The sequence below is a fragment of the Setaria viridis genome, chromosome 1, assembly GCF_005286985.2.
Source record: "Setaria viridis chromosome 1, Setaria_viridis_v4.0, whole genome shotgun sequence".
Taxonomy (NCBI): domain Eukaryota; kingdom Viridiplantae; phylum Streptophyta; class Magnoliopsida; order Poales; family Poaceae; genus Setaria; species Setaria viridis.
The window spans coordinates 23,636,712-23,651,102 of NC_048263.2; the positions used below are offsets into that span (position 1 = coordinate 23,636,712).

Here is a 14,391-nt window from a genome sequence, read left to right on the forward strand (position 1 = left end):
GCACAAGGAGCACCGCTGTCCCTCCAGGAGGACTCCCTTTAAGAGGCCGGCTATGGAGCTGCATCCACAGCTTCACACTCCCTCTCATAGTTCTGCTCCCCCTTTTGGCGGAGCTCCAGCTGGGGGTTCGACCGTGCGGATGGTCGAATGCTCCTACCTCCAGGTGGCTAAGGGTGAGATAGTGAAAGAGGACATGGCGATGTACCCAGGGGACTCCCATGCACGATCGGAGTTCGCGACCTGCGCGATCTTCGCGACGGGGTCGATCAAGCGCAAGAGGGAGTCCCTGATCGGCAAGACAGCCGTTTGCTAGCTCAACGACAAGAGCCATGACTCTGTGCCCCACCACGTCATCGACGCTCTGGAGGAGAAACTACACATCTCATGCCAAGAGGTGAAGGTCATGAAGCATTTTTCGGAGCAGCACCTCGTCTTATTCTCTGACCGCAGGGCCTGCAATCGAGTCCTTCACCACCGAGGTATTTGGAGCAGGGGATGTGTCTTCAACTTCGAGAAGTGGATGGAGCATTGTGGCACCATGGAGAACAAGCTTGAGTTCCGGGTGAGGCTGCGCATCGAGGTGTGCCCATGCACACCTGGTCGGAGGAGGTGGTGGCCAAGATCATCGAACAACACTGCGCCATCCACTACATCGAGAGGCATTCATGTGGGCGTGGTCCTCCAACCCAAGCAAGATCCCCAGAAAGGTACTGCTCACCGTCACCAACCCAGACCAGGAGATAACCGACAATGACAACTTCGTGCAACACTCTGACCCACCACAAGACATTAATGGCGCGTACGACTACAAGCTGCACCTTCACCTCGATGTGGTGGAGGGCCTTGCCTTCCTTCACGGGCGAGGTGGTGGCGGCGGGGGCCGCCCAATAGGAAGCCACGCTGGGAGTTCCTGTGGAACTACGATGTCGCGGACTCGCTGGGAGAGTGACGCAACGGGCAGCACCACGACAACCACACCGGCCGCGACTACCGCCCTCGCCGAGACCGGGACAATCACGACGACGACACCTTCCACCATGGCACACGACATCACCGCAGCCAGTCCTCCTGGGGGCGGGCAACACGTTGCCATGGCACGGTGGAAGACTGCTACAGCTCCAGGCGTCACCGGGCAGGCAACCAGAACTACCGCAACAGAGACTTCACCCAGGAGACTCCTCACCAGCAGAAGATAACAGGCAAGCAGACGTTCTGGAGGAAGAAGAGCAACAAGTGAGTCTCCTTCCTTCGCCAATTCCCTGGTGCAGATCCTAGGTGTGTCTCCCATCACCGAGGATCCTAGTTGGTTTATGCGTCACCCTGAACACTTCACTTTGGCAAACAAGGAGGACTGGGACCCCATGAGGGATGAGCCTCTCACCCAACATGTTCTTGCAGGGCACCCATCTAAGGAGAGTCGCATTCAGGAGATGCTGGAGTCGGCTGCCGGTTGGACCCCCGTCGCCTCCCCACGCGGCCCTGGAGGGGACATGGAGCAGCCTGATGATGGCACTACCACAGAAGCACTGAAGAAGACAGCGCCCATCCACACGAACCTGCAGGTTGGTCATTAGGGGCAATAGAAGCTTTTGATTCAAACAGTACCACACCTAGTACATTACAAATCTGTGCACCAATAGATGCTCAGCTAGAAAGGAATTCCAATTCTAATCACTTTGTAGTAGAGATGCAGCCTACTGAAAATAACAATGACACCATGGAAGACAGCAACGTCTCCAGAGATGAAAACACCAACGCATCCTCACCTCAGTGGTAGAACACCATTTCAGCACCCACAACAATACAAGTCTCCATCAATGATAGTGTGGGCTGCAGCACTAACAATGAAACCCACAATATGGTCAACAATGAAAACAGCACCAAGTTCAATGATTTAGAACCATTCATTGATTTCATAGAAAATGCTACCCTCCTGCACAATCCCGCCTAGAGCTAATCCCATCCAACCTACTGAGACCCATTCGGAAACAGCTAGTGCACAAAGAAAAAGCTCCAGATTAGCAGATAAAATAAAGCTGCATCCGAGCAAAGATAGCATTCAACTAGCGCAAAGAGTGCTGAATAATAATCTTGGTGAATTATCCCCAAAGTCAAAAGAACACCTAATCCTAATTTTAATCATTTGGCATAGCACCTCCCAAAGCCGTTGACCGGCCTGAAGATGAGGCGATCCAGACCTTGGTGGAGCACGGGAACCAGCCCAAGAACAAGAACGAAAGAAGAGCAAGATTGCCCCAGCACCAGCAGCAGGGGTGGACGCCCAGACGGCCTAGTGGACCAGAGCCTCAAGATGTGGGTCATTTTTACTTTCAGTAATGTTAGGCAGACTCTAGATCTCGATCTTGAATTCGAACTCATTCTGGTTTGTAATAGTAATTGGGTCGGCAATTTGGCCTAGTGGCTTCAGCGGTGCTTTGTTCCGGGTCGATGGCCCAGCACCAGTGTCCATGAAGCTCATCGCTGCGATCTCACGCGAATCGCCGCCCTCAGAGTGAACCAGGCTTTGTATCTAGCCCCAGCGCCAAGCCTTGTAACCTACAGAATGTTGCTCCCCAGGGGTTTAATGTTAGTTGTGTGCTTCATCTCCATGTCACAAAAAGATTGTAATATCCTGTGTTGGAATGTACATAGTCTGAACGTGGCCGCAAGAAGAGCAAATGTACGAAACGCTGTCCGCTCATCTAGGGCAACGGTAGTGTGCCTCCAGGAGACCAAAATCGCCCAGTGGACGTCCAAACTAGTAGCAGACATGCTAAGATAGAGTTTTGCAAAGAACTTTGTGGCGCTACCAGTGATAGGCATCAGTGGAGGCATTCTCATATACAAGGTAGAGGATAAGAACAACAACAGACTAAATAGGACTTTGATGAACCGGTTCAAGCAGGCTCTAGATGAGACTCAATTAATGGAAATCGACCTGCGTAGGAGAAGGTTTACTTGGAGCAATGAACAGGACAACCCCACATTTACAAGAATCGACAGGTTCTTGGGCTCGCCAGAATGGCACACCTCCTGTTCCCAAACTTGGACCTACAAGCCCTGTCGACTATGGGCTCGGACCACTGCCCTCTCTTTATGGCCATGCCCTACAAGAGCAAAGGACGCTCACGCCAGAGGAGTTAGAGTTTCGGTGATACTTGAAAGCTAAATCAGTGCCAATCCAGCGGACCCGTGCAAGACAGCACTCTAGATTAACATGGATACGTAAAGGCGACACTTGCACACAGTTGTTTATGATACATGCAAATAATAGGAAAAGGAAGTTACACATTCCTGCACTAACCAACCCATGGAACAATGACCAATCACCAGCAAAAAGAAGCAGTATACCAACACTTTGCCAATCTACTGGGCAAAATGCAAGAAAGAACCCTAATCTTAAACTAGGCCAACCTCGCATAAACCCCCTTTGACATGGATGAGATCAAAAACATGGTCATGCACCGGCCAGTAGAGAAATCACCGGGCCTGGACAGCTTTATCGGCCTCTTCTACAAAAAGTGCTGGGCAACGATCGGCAATGATCTAACAGAATCATTACAAGCTTTCCACTCTCTCAGGACTAGACGGATGGAATTGATCAATGAAGCCAACATTGTCTTGCTGCCCAAAAAAGATGGAGCGACCAGAGTGGCAAATTTTAGACCAATTAGTCTTATCAATAGCTTAGCAAAGATCATAACAAAGGTACTTGCCGATAGGTTGGCTCCAAAGCTTAATGAACTAGTTTCCGGGTGCCAGAATGCCTTCATAAAAAAATGATATATACATGACAACTTTGTTTATGTACAAGGTGTGATCAAAGCCTTGCACAAATCAAAACGACCGGCATTGTTTATAAAGCTCGACATCTCTAAGGCATTTGACTCGATCAGCTAGGTGTTCCTCATAGAAACTCTACAGGCTCTTGGTTTTGGCCAAAAATGGAGAGACTGGATCACAGCCTTGTTAGCCACATCATCCTCAAAGGTATTGCTCAATGGAGTGCCTGGGGAAAAAATTCAAGCATGCAAGACGCCTTCAACAAGGTGACCCACTATCACCCATGTTGTTCGTCCTGGCCATTGACCCACTCCACAAGTTAATCAAGATGGCCGCTAGTAACAACATCATAAACCCCATCCTCCCTCGAGCGGCAAAAATGAGATGCTCTCTACATGCCGATGATGCGGCAATTTTCGCGAACACGGATCGAACAGAACTGCACCATATCGGCCAGTTGCTACATACATTCGGCGAATGCTCCGGCCTCAAGATTAACATGAATAAGATAGAGATATTCCCCATTCGTTGCAGCGAGGATATCATCTCAGAAGCTCTAACGGACTTCCTAGGAAAAACACTTCTTCATTCCCTGGAAAATATCTGGGATTACCTCTCCACACCCGCAAACTCAGGAGGGTGGACATTCAACCGCTGATCAATAAGATAGGAGGAAGACTACCTGGATGGAAAGGGAAATTGTTGTCCTGGGTCGGAAGAGAGACACTAGTAAAGAGTGTGCTGACTTCTCAACCAATTTACTACCTCACAGCCTTCCCAACGCAAAAGTGGCTGATCAAACAAATCGATTGACTCAAATGAGGCTTTTTATGGAAAGGAGTCGAACCGGAAAAGGTCAATGGAGGACATTATTTGGTCAACTGGCCAACAGTGTGTTTGCCAAAAGATTTAGGAGGGCTAGAAATTCTTGACCTAGAGCAACTCGCTAGAGCTCTAAGAATGCGTTGGTGCTGGTTCCGATGGAAACATTCGAATAGACTTTAGGTAGGATTGGGTATCCCTTGTGACAAACATGACAAAGGCCTATTCTATGCCTCAATTGTAGTGGTGGTGGGTAATGGGAAAAAATCTAACTTTTGCCACTCGTCTTGGGTGAGCAGGGCGTCACCAAGAAATTTGGCGCCGCTCTTATTCCAACGATCCAGACGAAAACAATTCTCAGCACACCGAGCATTGCAGGACAACTACTGGATTGATCAAGTATGCCCGCTCACAACTTAGGAGGAAATCAGGGAGTATGTGCACCTATGGGAAGAAATTCAATTGCTACATATGGACAACAGCATTGAGGACGAGATCTCTTGGAGGTGGACATCGGATGGGGAATACACGACAAAAAGAGGACATAAACCCATATCGGTGAAGCAAAACCAGTTGATGAGGTGGCATTCTTAATCAAAGAGGACATAAATCAATACCGGATGGTAATGTCTCCCGCACGGAACACCGATGTTGTAGGCAGCCCGACCGTTGGGAACGTCTTTGGTTGTTTTTCTCTTTGGGATTGTCATGTGAGCGCCCGCTGTCGTCTCACTCCCCTCTTCTTTAATTTGTTGAGTGCGTGGCTAGTGGCCCGGTCGTTGAGTTGCTGTTGAGTTGTGTTGTCTGTTTCTTTATATTGTTTCTTTATTCCTTTTCGTCTAATAAAAATTCGGCAAATCTCTTACCGTCCGTTAAAAAAAATAATCCCGTGGTAAGCCATGTACCTATTTAAATAAATCTTTAAATCATTTAAGAACACTCCAAGTGATTTAAATAATAATTTAAATCACTCATGTCTTCTGATATGCATATCGACGAAATATTTAGGTCCTGTTTGGCACGGCTCCACTCCTAAACTCCAGCAACTCCATCAAAAAATTCAGCCAAACACCCCAACTCCAAAACTCCATGGAGTTGCCAACTTCATGGAGCTGTAGTGCAAATGGAGGTGGAGTTTTGGAGCACCTCTTTTGCTACTCCAGAAACCTCTCTTTTTAACCTCCTCGTGGAGTTGGTGGGTAATTACCCACCAATGCCACTGGTTACACAAAAAAACGTTTCATTCTATTCTCCCTTCTATTCTCCCGAGCCCCACTTGCCGCCAGAGCCTCGCCCGTCGCCGCCCCTGTGGCCGGCTGGCCCCGCTGCCCGGCGACGCCCGCCGCCTGTCGCCGCGCCCATCGCCGCCCGCCGCCCGGCGTCGCCCGTTGCCGCCCCCGTGACCGGCCGTCCCCGTTGCCTGTCGCCCGTCGCCGCCCCGCCTCCCGGCGACGCCCGTCGCCGCCCGCCGCCCGTCTATTCTCCCGAGCCCCACTCGCCGCCAGAGCCCCACCCGTCACCGCCCTTGTGGTCGGCCGGCCCCACCGCCCGTCGCCGCCCCACCGCCCGTCACCGTCCCGCCGCCCGGCGACGTCCGTCGCCGCTCGCCGCCCGCCGCCCGTCGCCCATCGCCGCCCCGCCGCCCGGCGACGCCCGTCGCCGCCCGCCGCCCGTGGAGGGTCTCCCATGTGCGGCACAGTGCAGTGGAAAAAGAGGAAGAAGAAGATGGGATAGAGAGGATGACAAGTGGGACCTTAATTGGGAGGCAACAATGGCAATCCACACTGAAATCGATTTTTTTTGGAGCTGAGAGCACCCATCTAGCCAAACACCCTATTTTTGTTCTGGAGTTTTGGAGCGGAGCTGGCTCCATGTGGAGTTCTGGAGTGGAGCAGCTCCACCCGGAGTTGGAGCCATGCCAAACAGGACCTTAAGAACCCTCCATGACAAGTTAAAGAAGGGATCAGCGTGCAATGCAGCTGCTACATCGCCGGAACTTCCTCAAGGACTCTGAAGCCTTTCTTCAGTTCTTGCATGCAGAACTTGAGTCACTGACAAGCAAGATAAGTGTAACGCGCCTAGCAACATTTTAAGCATTTGCCTAATTGCCTAGAAATTGCCAAACATGTCAACATGATTGAAATTTGTGCTGAATATGGTGCACGGAATGATTGTAGTGATTTTGTTTTGCATTTGTTTTTTGCCCCCTAGGGATATGGAAGAAGCAGAAATGGTGGACTTGCAAGTCACAATCAGCAACAGGTAACAGTAACTATGCCAAACCATTGCTCCAAGTACACAATTCATGGATATGATTCTATTCCTCTTTACAATGGATATGCCAATAAAAAATATCCATATAAATGGCAGAGCAAGGTCCGGGCCTCATTTAGCTAAGAAAATACGAACTTTACAAAGATATCATCAGGTGGCAAATTGAAGTTTAACAGGCGAGATCTCCAATCTGAAATTTGTTTTCTTATCTGATCTCCCTCCTCTTCCATCCGTGGATATGCCATTGAAGGACAAACCCGACAGCACGTTCATGGCTACAGAATGACGAAAGATTGAAAAGGTATGTCGATAAGCACATTTCGGGTGACTGCCCTACTTCGAATCTGTAAAGTGAAAGTATAGTTTACACCTCATAATTTATTCAACAGCTTCACAAGGTTCATGTCAATTAGCTTACTGTTAAGGGTTATTTACGAAAACCTGAGTGACTCGGGTTTGGGTAATCAACTTTATGACATGTCGACATGCAACTAAGGCATTTGGCATACTTGTAAATCCATGAATAGCGAAACAATAGCTAGAAGCCACAAATATTTGTAAATAAAGATAAAAAAGGCTTTCATCATTCTTGATGTCTTGCTTCAGGTATTACCTGTATAAAGAAGTTGGAACATCTTATCTGTCCATGGGCCATCTGGCCACTGGTGATAAAATGAAACAGTGCATCAGTCAGAATTACAGGCAACAGCAGCACTGCACACTCACATCTGTTGCTTCATGGCTGGCTCTCCCATGCTTAGAAGTATAGGGACATAGGGTGATTTTTCATATTCCTTTGTATGTGTACTCAAAAGGTTGGAAGAAAACATCCATTCAACTTACTACTCCTTCCGTCCAATATTACTATTTATTTTGATTTTTCTATATACATAACTTTTGGTGTGCACCTAGATATATACTATGTCTAGATACATAGGAAAAGTAATGTACGTATAAAAGCCAAAATGAATTGTAATTTAGGATGGAGAGAGTATTTCAGAAAAAAGAAATGCGTTGCCTTCTACTTTCAGCTTATAGACCTTGATATTTAAGGGTTAAGGCCCAAGGAGAATGGTGTGGTGCTACACTGCAGTAGCGGCTGGCGCAGAAAGATTAACATTTGGGAAAATTGGTTTCATAGCATCGAAAAATCACTTCATCTGGAAAATACCATTGAAAGTTTGCCATCCCGTAAAATACCATCGAAAGATTCAACCGTCAACTGGAAATAGCATTCCGTGACGTTCGAGTGGAAATGCCGTTAACGTCGTCCGTCTTAGACACCTCCTCCCTCCCATGTTTCTTCCGGACTTTCCAAAGCCGAACGCCTTCCTCGTCCCTCCGTTGCGCCGGCAAGCCGCTGCTTCTTCCTGCCCCTGCTCCTGGCCATGCTGCGTCGCTACAACGGCTGGGCCAACACTCTCACTGCATCAAGTCTTGGTGCTAGGCGCTTCCCCTACACCCTCGCTCAAGGGCTACGACGTACCTGAGGGTGTCGATTTCATGGACTTGAAGATTGCAGTGGTGGATTTAGTGCTTGCCCGCGTGAGAAATTTGGAAGCAAGCAGGTGCTTCTGATGCTATAGAGAAGGGAGGGGGAAATCGAGTAGAACAAGGAGATAGCATGCTCCATGCTGCTTGCTTGCTCTATTCGGAGATGCAGGAGTTGAGCAGGTGCTGTCGTGCTGCTTGCTAATTTGAGGAGAGCAATAGAGGGGGATTGAATGGATAGATTACTACTTGTGCTTGGATTGGAGGTGCGCAGGTGGCCGCTTACTTCGATGGGGAGAGAGAACAGATGAGAGATTGCATATGGAGTAGAGGACTAGGGCAGCGCCCTCACTCGGCCTCGGCCTCGCATCCTTGGCGCGGCGTGGAGCTCGGACTGTAGCTGGAGGTGGCCAGGGGCTCAAGAGGCGGCTGCAGGCTTTTGCGTGCCCATCGAGAAGAGGGGCAAGGAGCGGTCGGCGCTCACCTTGGGAAGGAAGGAGGAGCCAAGGAGGGATGAGCTGGATAGGCTTGACGGTGTTTCCTCTTCACGTCACGGAATGCTATTTATAGGTTGACGGTTAACCTTTCCATGATATTTTACGGAACAACGAGCTTTTAATTGTATTTTTTTCTAGATGTGGCGACCTATAAAACCAATTTTCCATTAAAATTTCCATCCTCCCCCAACCACCAGACCCCTGTCGGTGATGATGAGCAGCCTCAGACAGAGGTCAGAGCACGTGCTCTTTAGCTCAGCGACGGCCCGTCTCCAAAGCTCTGCCGGACATGGGCCTCATGTTTATCAATACCAATGGTCACACAAGCTGTTCGGTTGGCAGTCAACAATGGCAATCAGTTTTGCCCGCATGGAGGGAATGCGACACACAAATATAAAGAAAATGGAATTGACACTCCACACGTATCTAGACTTTTATTAAAGCCTCTTCTAAATGCGTTGAGTAACAGAAAGTTTAGTTCTCGGACCCATATGATTACATGAACATCATATATCTGACACACACGCTACCGGGGACATTAACATTATTACACAACGAGAATAATGTACATGTGGCGAACATTATTTTCATCCTAACATAATCGGTGGCATAGTCATGAGCTACTTCCTCCATTCCAAATTGTATCTTTTAGCTTTTTTAATTCATAAATATTATTATGCATCTAGATATAGCTCCAAAATATAGATCATTTTAACTTAGCTCCAAATTGTAGATCGTTTTAACTTTTTAGGGTCTAGGCGCATAATAATATCTATGAACCTGGAAAAGTCAAAACGACCTCCAATTTGGAACAGAGGGAGTAGAAAGAATTTGTGGTCCCTTCAGTTGTACTCGACAAACTCTTTGGATCTCTACAGAAAATGTGCTTACAGCATATGTAACCCTTCAGTGGGCAGTCTAGTTCTAATTACCAACCTTCTCGATTTCCCACCCACGAATGGATTCGTAGATAACTAGGCCTTCTATGGTGGTGCGAAATTGCATTGACGGATATATTCATCGTCATAGTCCACGTACTTTGTCCAAAGGTGCCTGAACTGGTTCATACCGATGTCCAGCCACGGCTTCATATTACCGTTGAAATGCACAACAGCAGCATTCCTGATCTCCTCCATGCTGATGCTTGGATTGTACCCAAGCCCAAGAACATGCCAGGATTTGTCCAGAGGCTTCGTGGTGGAGTAGAATGTGATTAAGCCTGGGGGCAGCGTTCCTAGCTTCCATAATGTCCGGTTCTCATTCTGAAAATGATAACAAGGAATTCATCAATGGTAAATAATCAACAGAAGAAGAAAAGGCAGAGTATTGGCTAGAAGTTCCTCCATTCACACCAAACTAGTATGTTACATGGATTGGCAAAAGTACTGCACATTTCAGGGGCCATGGGAATGTTAACTTTAGTAGTTTAACTTCTGCCCTACTTGACAACAACCATTAACATTTGCTCTTTGACAAGCCGTGCGTTAATTAAAATAAGATTGACTAAACAATTTGACAATATTCAAATAATCATTTTCTACACCTAGTAATTTTAGCTGTTGTCGTCTATCATTAACAGAGTTACTCTTGTATGGCGTAGCAGAGATACACAGATTGCCTTATCACACAGCTTGGTCATTTAACAACTAAGAACATTAACTCTGAATTTCGGACAAGAGATATCTAAATGGTTACCTGATTCTGCCAGTAATGGTACTGTTCAGTACACTTCTCCCTCCTCCAAGAATCAAGATCAAAGAAGTTCATGCCATATGCCCATCCACAGGCATTAGGACTAAACTTTGCTTTGATAAGGGGATGTGAGAAGTTCATGTACTGCCAATACCGATGAAAAGACCCAAAGCATGTTTCTACTGCTCCATTCACTTTCCCATCCATGTCAATCTTCCACAGCCCTGTAAGATCCCTCTGCACCACAACATCATCGTCCAGGAAAAGAATCCGGTGCAGCTTCGGGTACATCTCCGGCAAATAGAATCGCAAGTGATTGAGCATAGATAGATACTTGGGATTCCTGAACTTCATATTGCTAGCATCTTTGGTGGCATTCTCAAGCTTGTTCTCAAAATAGAATTTTTGGAGGTTTGCCGACTCCAGTTGCCGGAGCACAGGGACATACGAGGAGTTCAGAAATTTGTAATCCTCAAATGCTTTGACCTCATAGTGTGCACCTTTTAAGTCCATTCGGCGTATTATCACCTGCAATGGCATGCCATATAACTTTAAATACACTTCTAGCAGAAACTATCAGTGGGCCAATGACCATGTGAACTAAATTTAACAAGAAGGCAACAGTTAAAGAAGCACAATGTCAATGGCCAAAAGACATAGACAAATAGGAGTCAGCATAGTGATTCTGAATCTTTCATTGCATTTATTAGCAGAATGGTATCCCACTCGGGTGATCCTGACTTGCTATCTCTAAACACTAAGTATAAAGCTAAAAATCCAGTACTCAACCAGCCATTGCGATGTTCAACTGTTCCTGATCTACCTATACAAAATAAAGCTTCTGTCTAGCAATATTTAGTGAGCTAGGACTTCCTTAAGACTATATATGTTGACTCTGTAAATTTGAAAGTAACAAACAGAAACGGATAGAATACTCTACCAAGGGCATGTCAGATTTCTTCAAGAATGCACAATATGTAGAAGACACCATTACATCTAGAGATGTGCATGAATGATCATTCTACATTATCACTAAAGTAACCACTGATACAAGTTTTTGGGAACAAAATGCTGTGCAAAGTAGGCAATACTTCAGTGTATATATAAGCAAGATGGAGAAGCAGAATGGAAGCAAACCTGCATGGCGCCGAGGTTCATCCGGTCGGTGACAACATGGAAGACGTGCTTTGAGGGGTCGATGGAGTTGGCGACGGCGGAGCGCACGACGCAGGAGGCCGCGAGCACGTTGTCGGAGAAGATTGCGTAGTGGAAGAGCGCGGGGTCCTCGAGCGCCCGCGGCGGCGGCACCGGTTCCGCGTACTGCTCGGGCCTGGCGATCCGCTCGGCGGTGAGGCGGACGGCGAGGCAGTGGAGCGGCTTGGGGATGGACTTTGCGGCGATGAGGGAGGCGAAGGCGCCTCGCTTCTTGGCGCGCGCGAGCAGCTCGTTCTGCGCGAAGATGGCGTCCTTGAGGCGCTGGATCTTGAGCTGCGGGTCGAATAGCGGCTTGGAGTCGGCGATGGCGGCGCGCGCGGCGCGGATCAGGTCCTTGGCCTGGAGGTCGAGCTGGCGGGAGGACGAGGCGTTGGCGGCGGCGGCGGGGTCGGAGAAGGGGTCCGAGACGGTGGCGGCGTCGGCGGCGAGGGAGAGGGCGCGGAGCGTGTTGGTGAGGTTGCGGTGGAGCGAGGAGAGGAGGCGGAGGTGGCGCGCGCGGTCGAGGTGGAGGCGGCGCGACGCCGCGGCGAGAGCGGCAGCGGAGGCGGCGGCGTCCGAGGCCTGCTTCCGGATCTGCTCCGCCCGGAGGCGGTCCCCGTTCACGGCCGCGGACGCGCCGGCGGTGGCCACGGGCGCGGCGGCGGAGACGGCGAGGAGGAGGAGAGCGAGGGCCACGACGGGACGGGCGCTGCGCCCAGCGCTCCCGGCCACGGCTGCCATGGGTCTCAGAGCTCGCACGGTACGGGAGCCTCTCGCATTGGCGGGGAGAGGGTGAGGAAGGGAGCAGTGGCGCACTGTGCAGTGGTGGTGGGCTTGGGGAAGAAGAGGAGAGGGGGTGGGGATTTAATTAACCGGGAATGGGATTAGTATCTGCGGATCAATGGCGATGGCCTCGGGTCCAGCCGCGTCGCCGACACCTCTGGTTCTCACTGGCACGTGGGGCACCAAGCGCTCGTCCCACATGTCGGTCTAGCTGGGTAGACTGTGGAGCTGGGAGTCCGTCCGGTTGTGGGCCCGGGGCTCGTGGCCGCGTACCGGACTGAAGCGGACCCCTGTTCTGCCGGTGGGCCCACTCGTCAGTGGGGTGTTGTTGGTTTCGGTGGTGAACCACCAGACCCCGATGGGAATGTCGAGTGGCCGAATCGTGCGGTGCGCGGTGGCCGGAATTCTGGTATTGGCCCGCCCGGTGGCTGGATTTTGGAACGCGGATCTTCTGCGCCGCGCACCATCCCGTTGACCGGTAGGTCCAACCAATGCGCTGGAATGGATTCGGCCCCTGCCTAGTCGCCTAGATCAGCCCCTTCGGCAACACGATGCTAGTCGAGCACTCGAGCTCTAGTACCTTGCCAAATTCTCCGAGCAACATCACTTTGTCTTACCAAGCACATCCCGTATCGATTCTCCTGTTCTCTCACGAGGCATCCATTGCCTCAGAAGCCAGAACCAATTCGAAAATCGATTGAGGTGAATCTCTAACTTCTCTCTAGCTAACTATCGAGCTCGTTCTACTTTTGCAAAGGAGTATATGTAGAACGAGCTCATCCGTCTAAAAAACGCACGCAAGGTTTCTTTTTCTTTTTGTGGCGGGATATTTTTTTTATCTAAACCACCAAAACTAATGAAACGTCCCATGGTTATCTAATGTCTTGATGGTTAAACATGCAATATATTTAGGGAACCACGCAACCACTGCTGGGGAAAGCGCCTTCAGTACCAGATCCAAACCCCCTTTGGCACCGGTTGTGCAACCGGTATTGCTAAGTCGGTACTAAGGGGGTCCTTTAGTACCGATTGGTCTCCCAACCGGTACTAAATTCCTTTTTCTTTTCTGTTTCTTTTCCCATTTTCTTTTCTATTTCTTTATTCTATATTAGTATTTCGTATTTATTTTCTTTGCGTATACTAGTTCTAATACGCAATATATATAAAGTTGTATTTGATCAATAATATTACATTTAAGATCATATTATACATAGACATATTGCGCATGCACATATATGAATAATATTACATTACATCAACTCTCCAAGTTCAATATTTTGGATCAACTATTATGAACCCGAGTCTTGATGGTGATGCAGATTTGATCCATCATTATGGAACTCTTCCGCTGGATTTACTACCTTGTCCAGAAGAAATCCACTGAGTTATTCTTGAATTGCTCTAATTTTTCCATCTCGAGGAATTTTTCTTTCATGTGCATAATCTATGTCATTAGTACAAGTTATTATATTAGATCAATGGATCTACGCAATTAGAACTAATTTATTGTTAAGAAATTTGTATATGTACTCTGAATTCATGGTTAGTTATACGCTTGGGACGTACAAAGCCATGGATGAACTCACATACGTAGTATCCGCATAAATTATTCCTCGGATTCTATCTCAAACAATATATATATATATATGGTAAAAGAAGTTACGAAATATTTGTTGTGTTCAAGGAAGTGACACGAGATGTGCAAATTCAATACATACCGGGAATTCATAGTGGATATGAAGTTGCTCCTTGAATTCACCCGAGTGATGTTGACGGAAGCGAGCCCATGCTCTGTTAAGCATGTCTATGAGGTTGGTGTATTGATTTTTTGATCTCCTTAGAGAATCCAGGATAT

General features: G+C 48.4%; 1 protein-coding gene across 1 annotated transcript; it reads right to left on the minus strand.

The window, feature by feature from the left end:
• Positions 1-9,688: 9,688 nt before the first annotated feature.
• On the minus strand, positions 9,689-12,600 carry LOC117866829 (galacturonosyltransferase 8). The gene is made up of 3 exons (XM_034751118.2): positions 11,697-12,600; positions 10,563-11,087; positions 9,689-10,129 (listed from the first exon to the last, which is right to left on the minus strand). Exons 1-3 carry the CDS (start codon positions 12,492-12,494, stop codon positions 9,851-9,853), a joined length of 1,602 nt encoding a protein of 533 aa, XP_034607009.1. The 5' UTR covers positions 12,495-12,600; the 3' UTR covers positions 9,689-9,850.
• Between the last annotated feature and the right edge of the window lie 1,791 nt (positions 12,601-14,391).

Excerpts from the sequence above, each read along its gene's own strand:
- LOC117866829 (XM_034751118.2), bottom strand. The coding sequence starts at position 12,494 with ATGGCAGCCGTGGCCGGGAGCGCTGGGCGCAGCGCCCGTCCCGTCGTG. Across the intron at positions 11,088-11,696 it reads TGAACCTCGGCGCCATGCAG|GTGATAATACGCCGAATGGA; the intron begins GTTTGCTTCCAT and ends ATGCCATTGCAG. Across the intron at positions 10,130-10,562 it reads ACCATTACTGGCAGAATCAG|AATGAGAACCGGACATTATG; the intron begins GTAACCATTTAG and ends TATCATTTTCAG.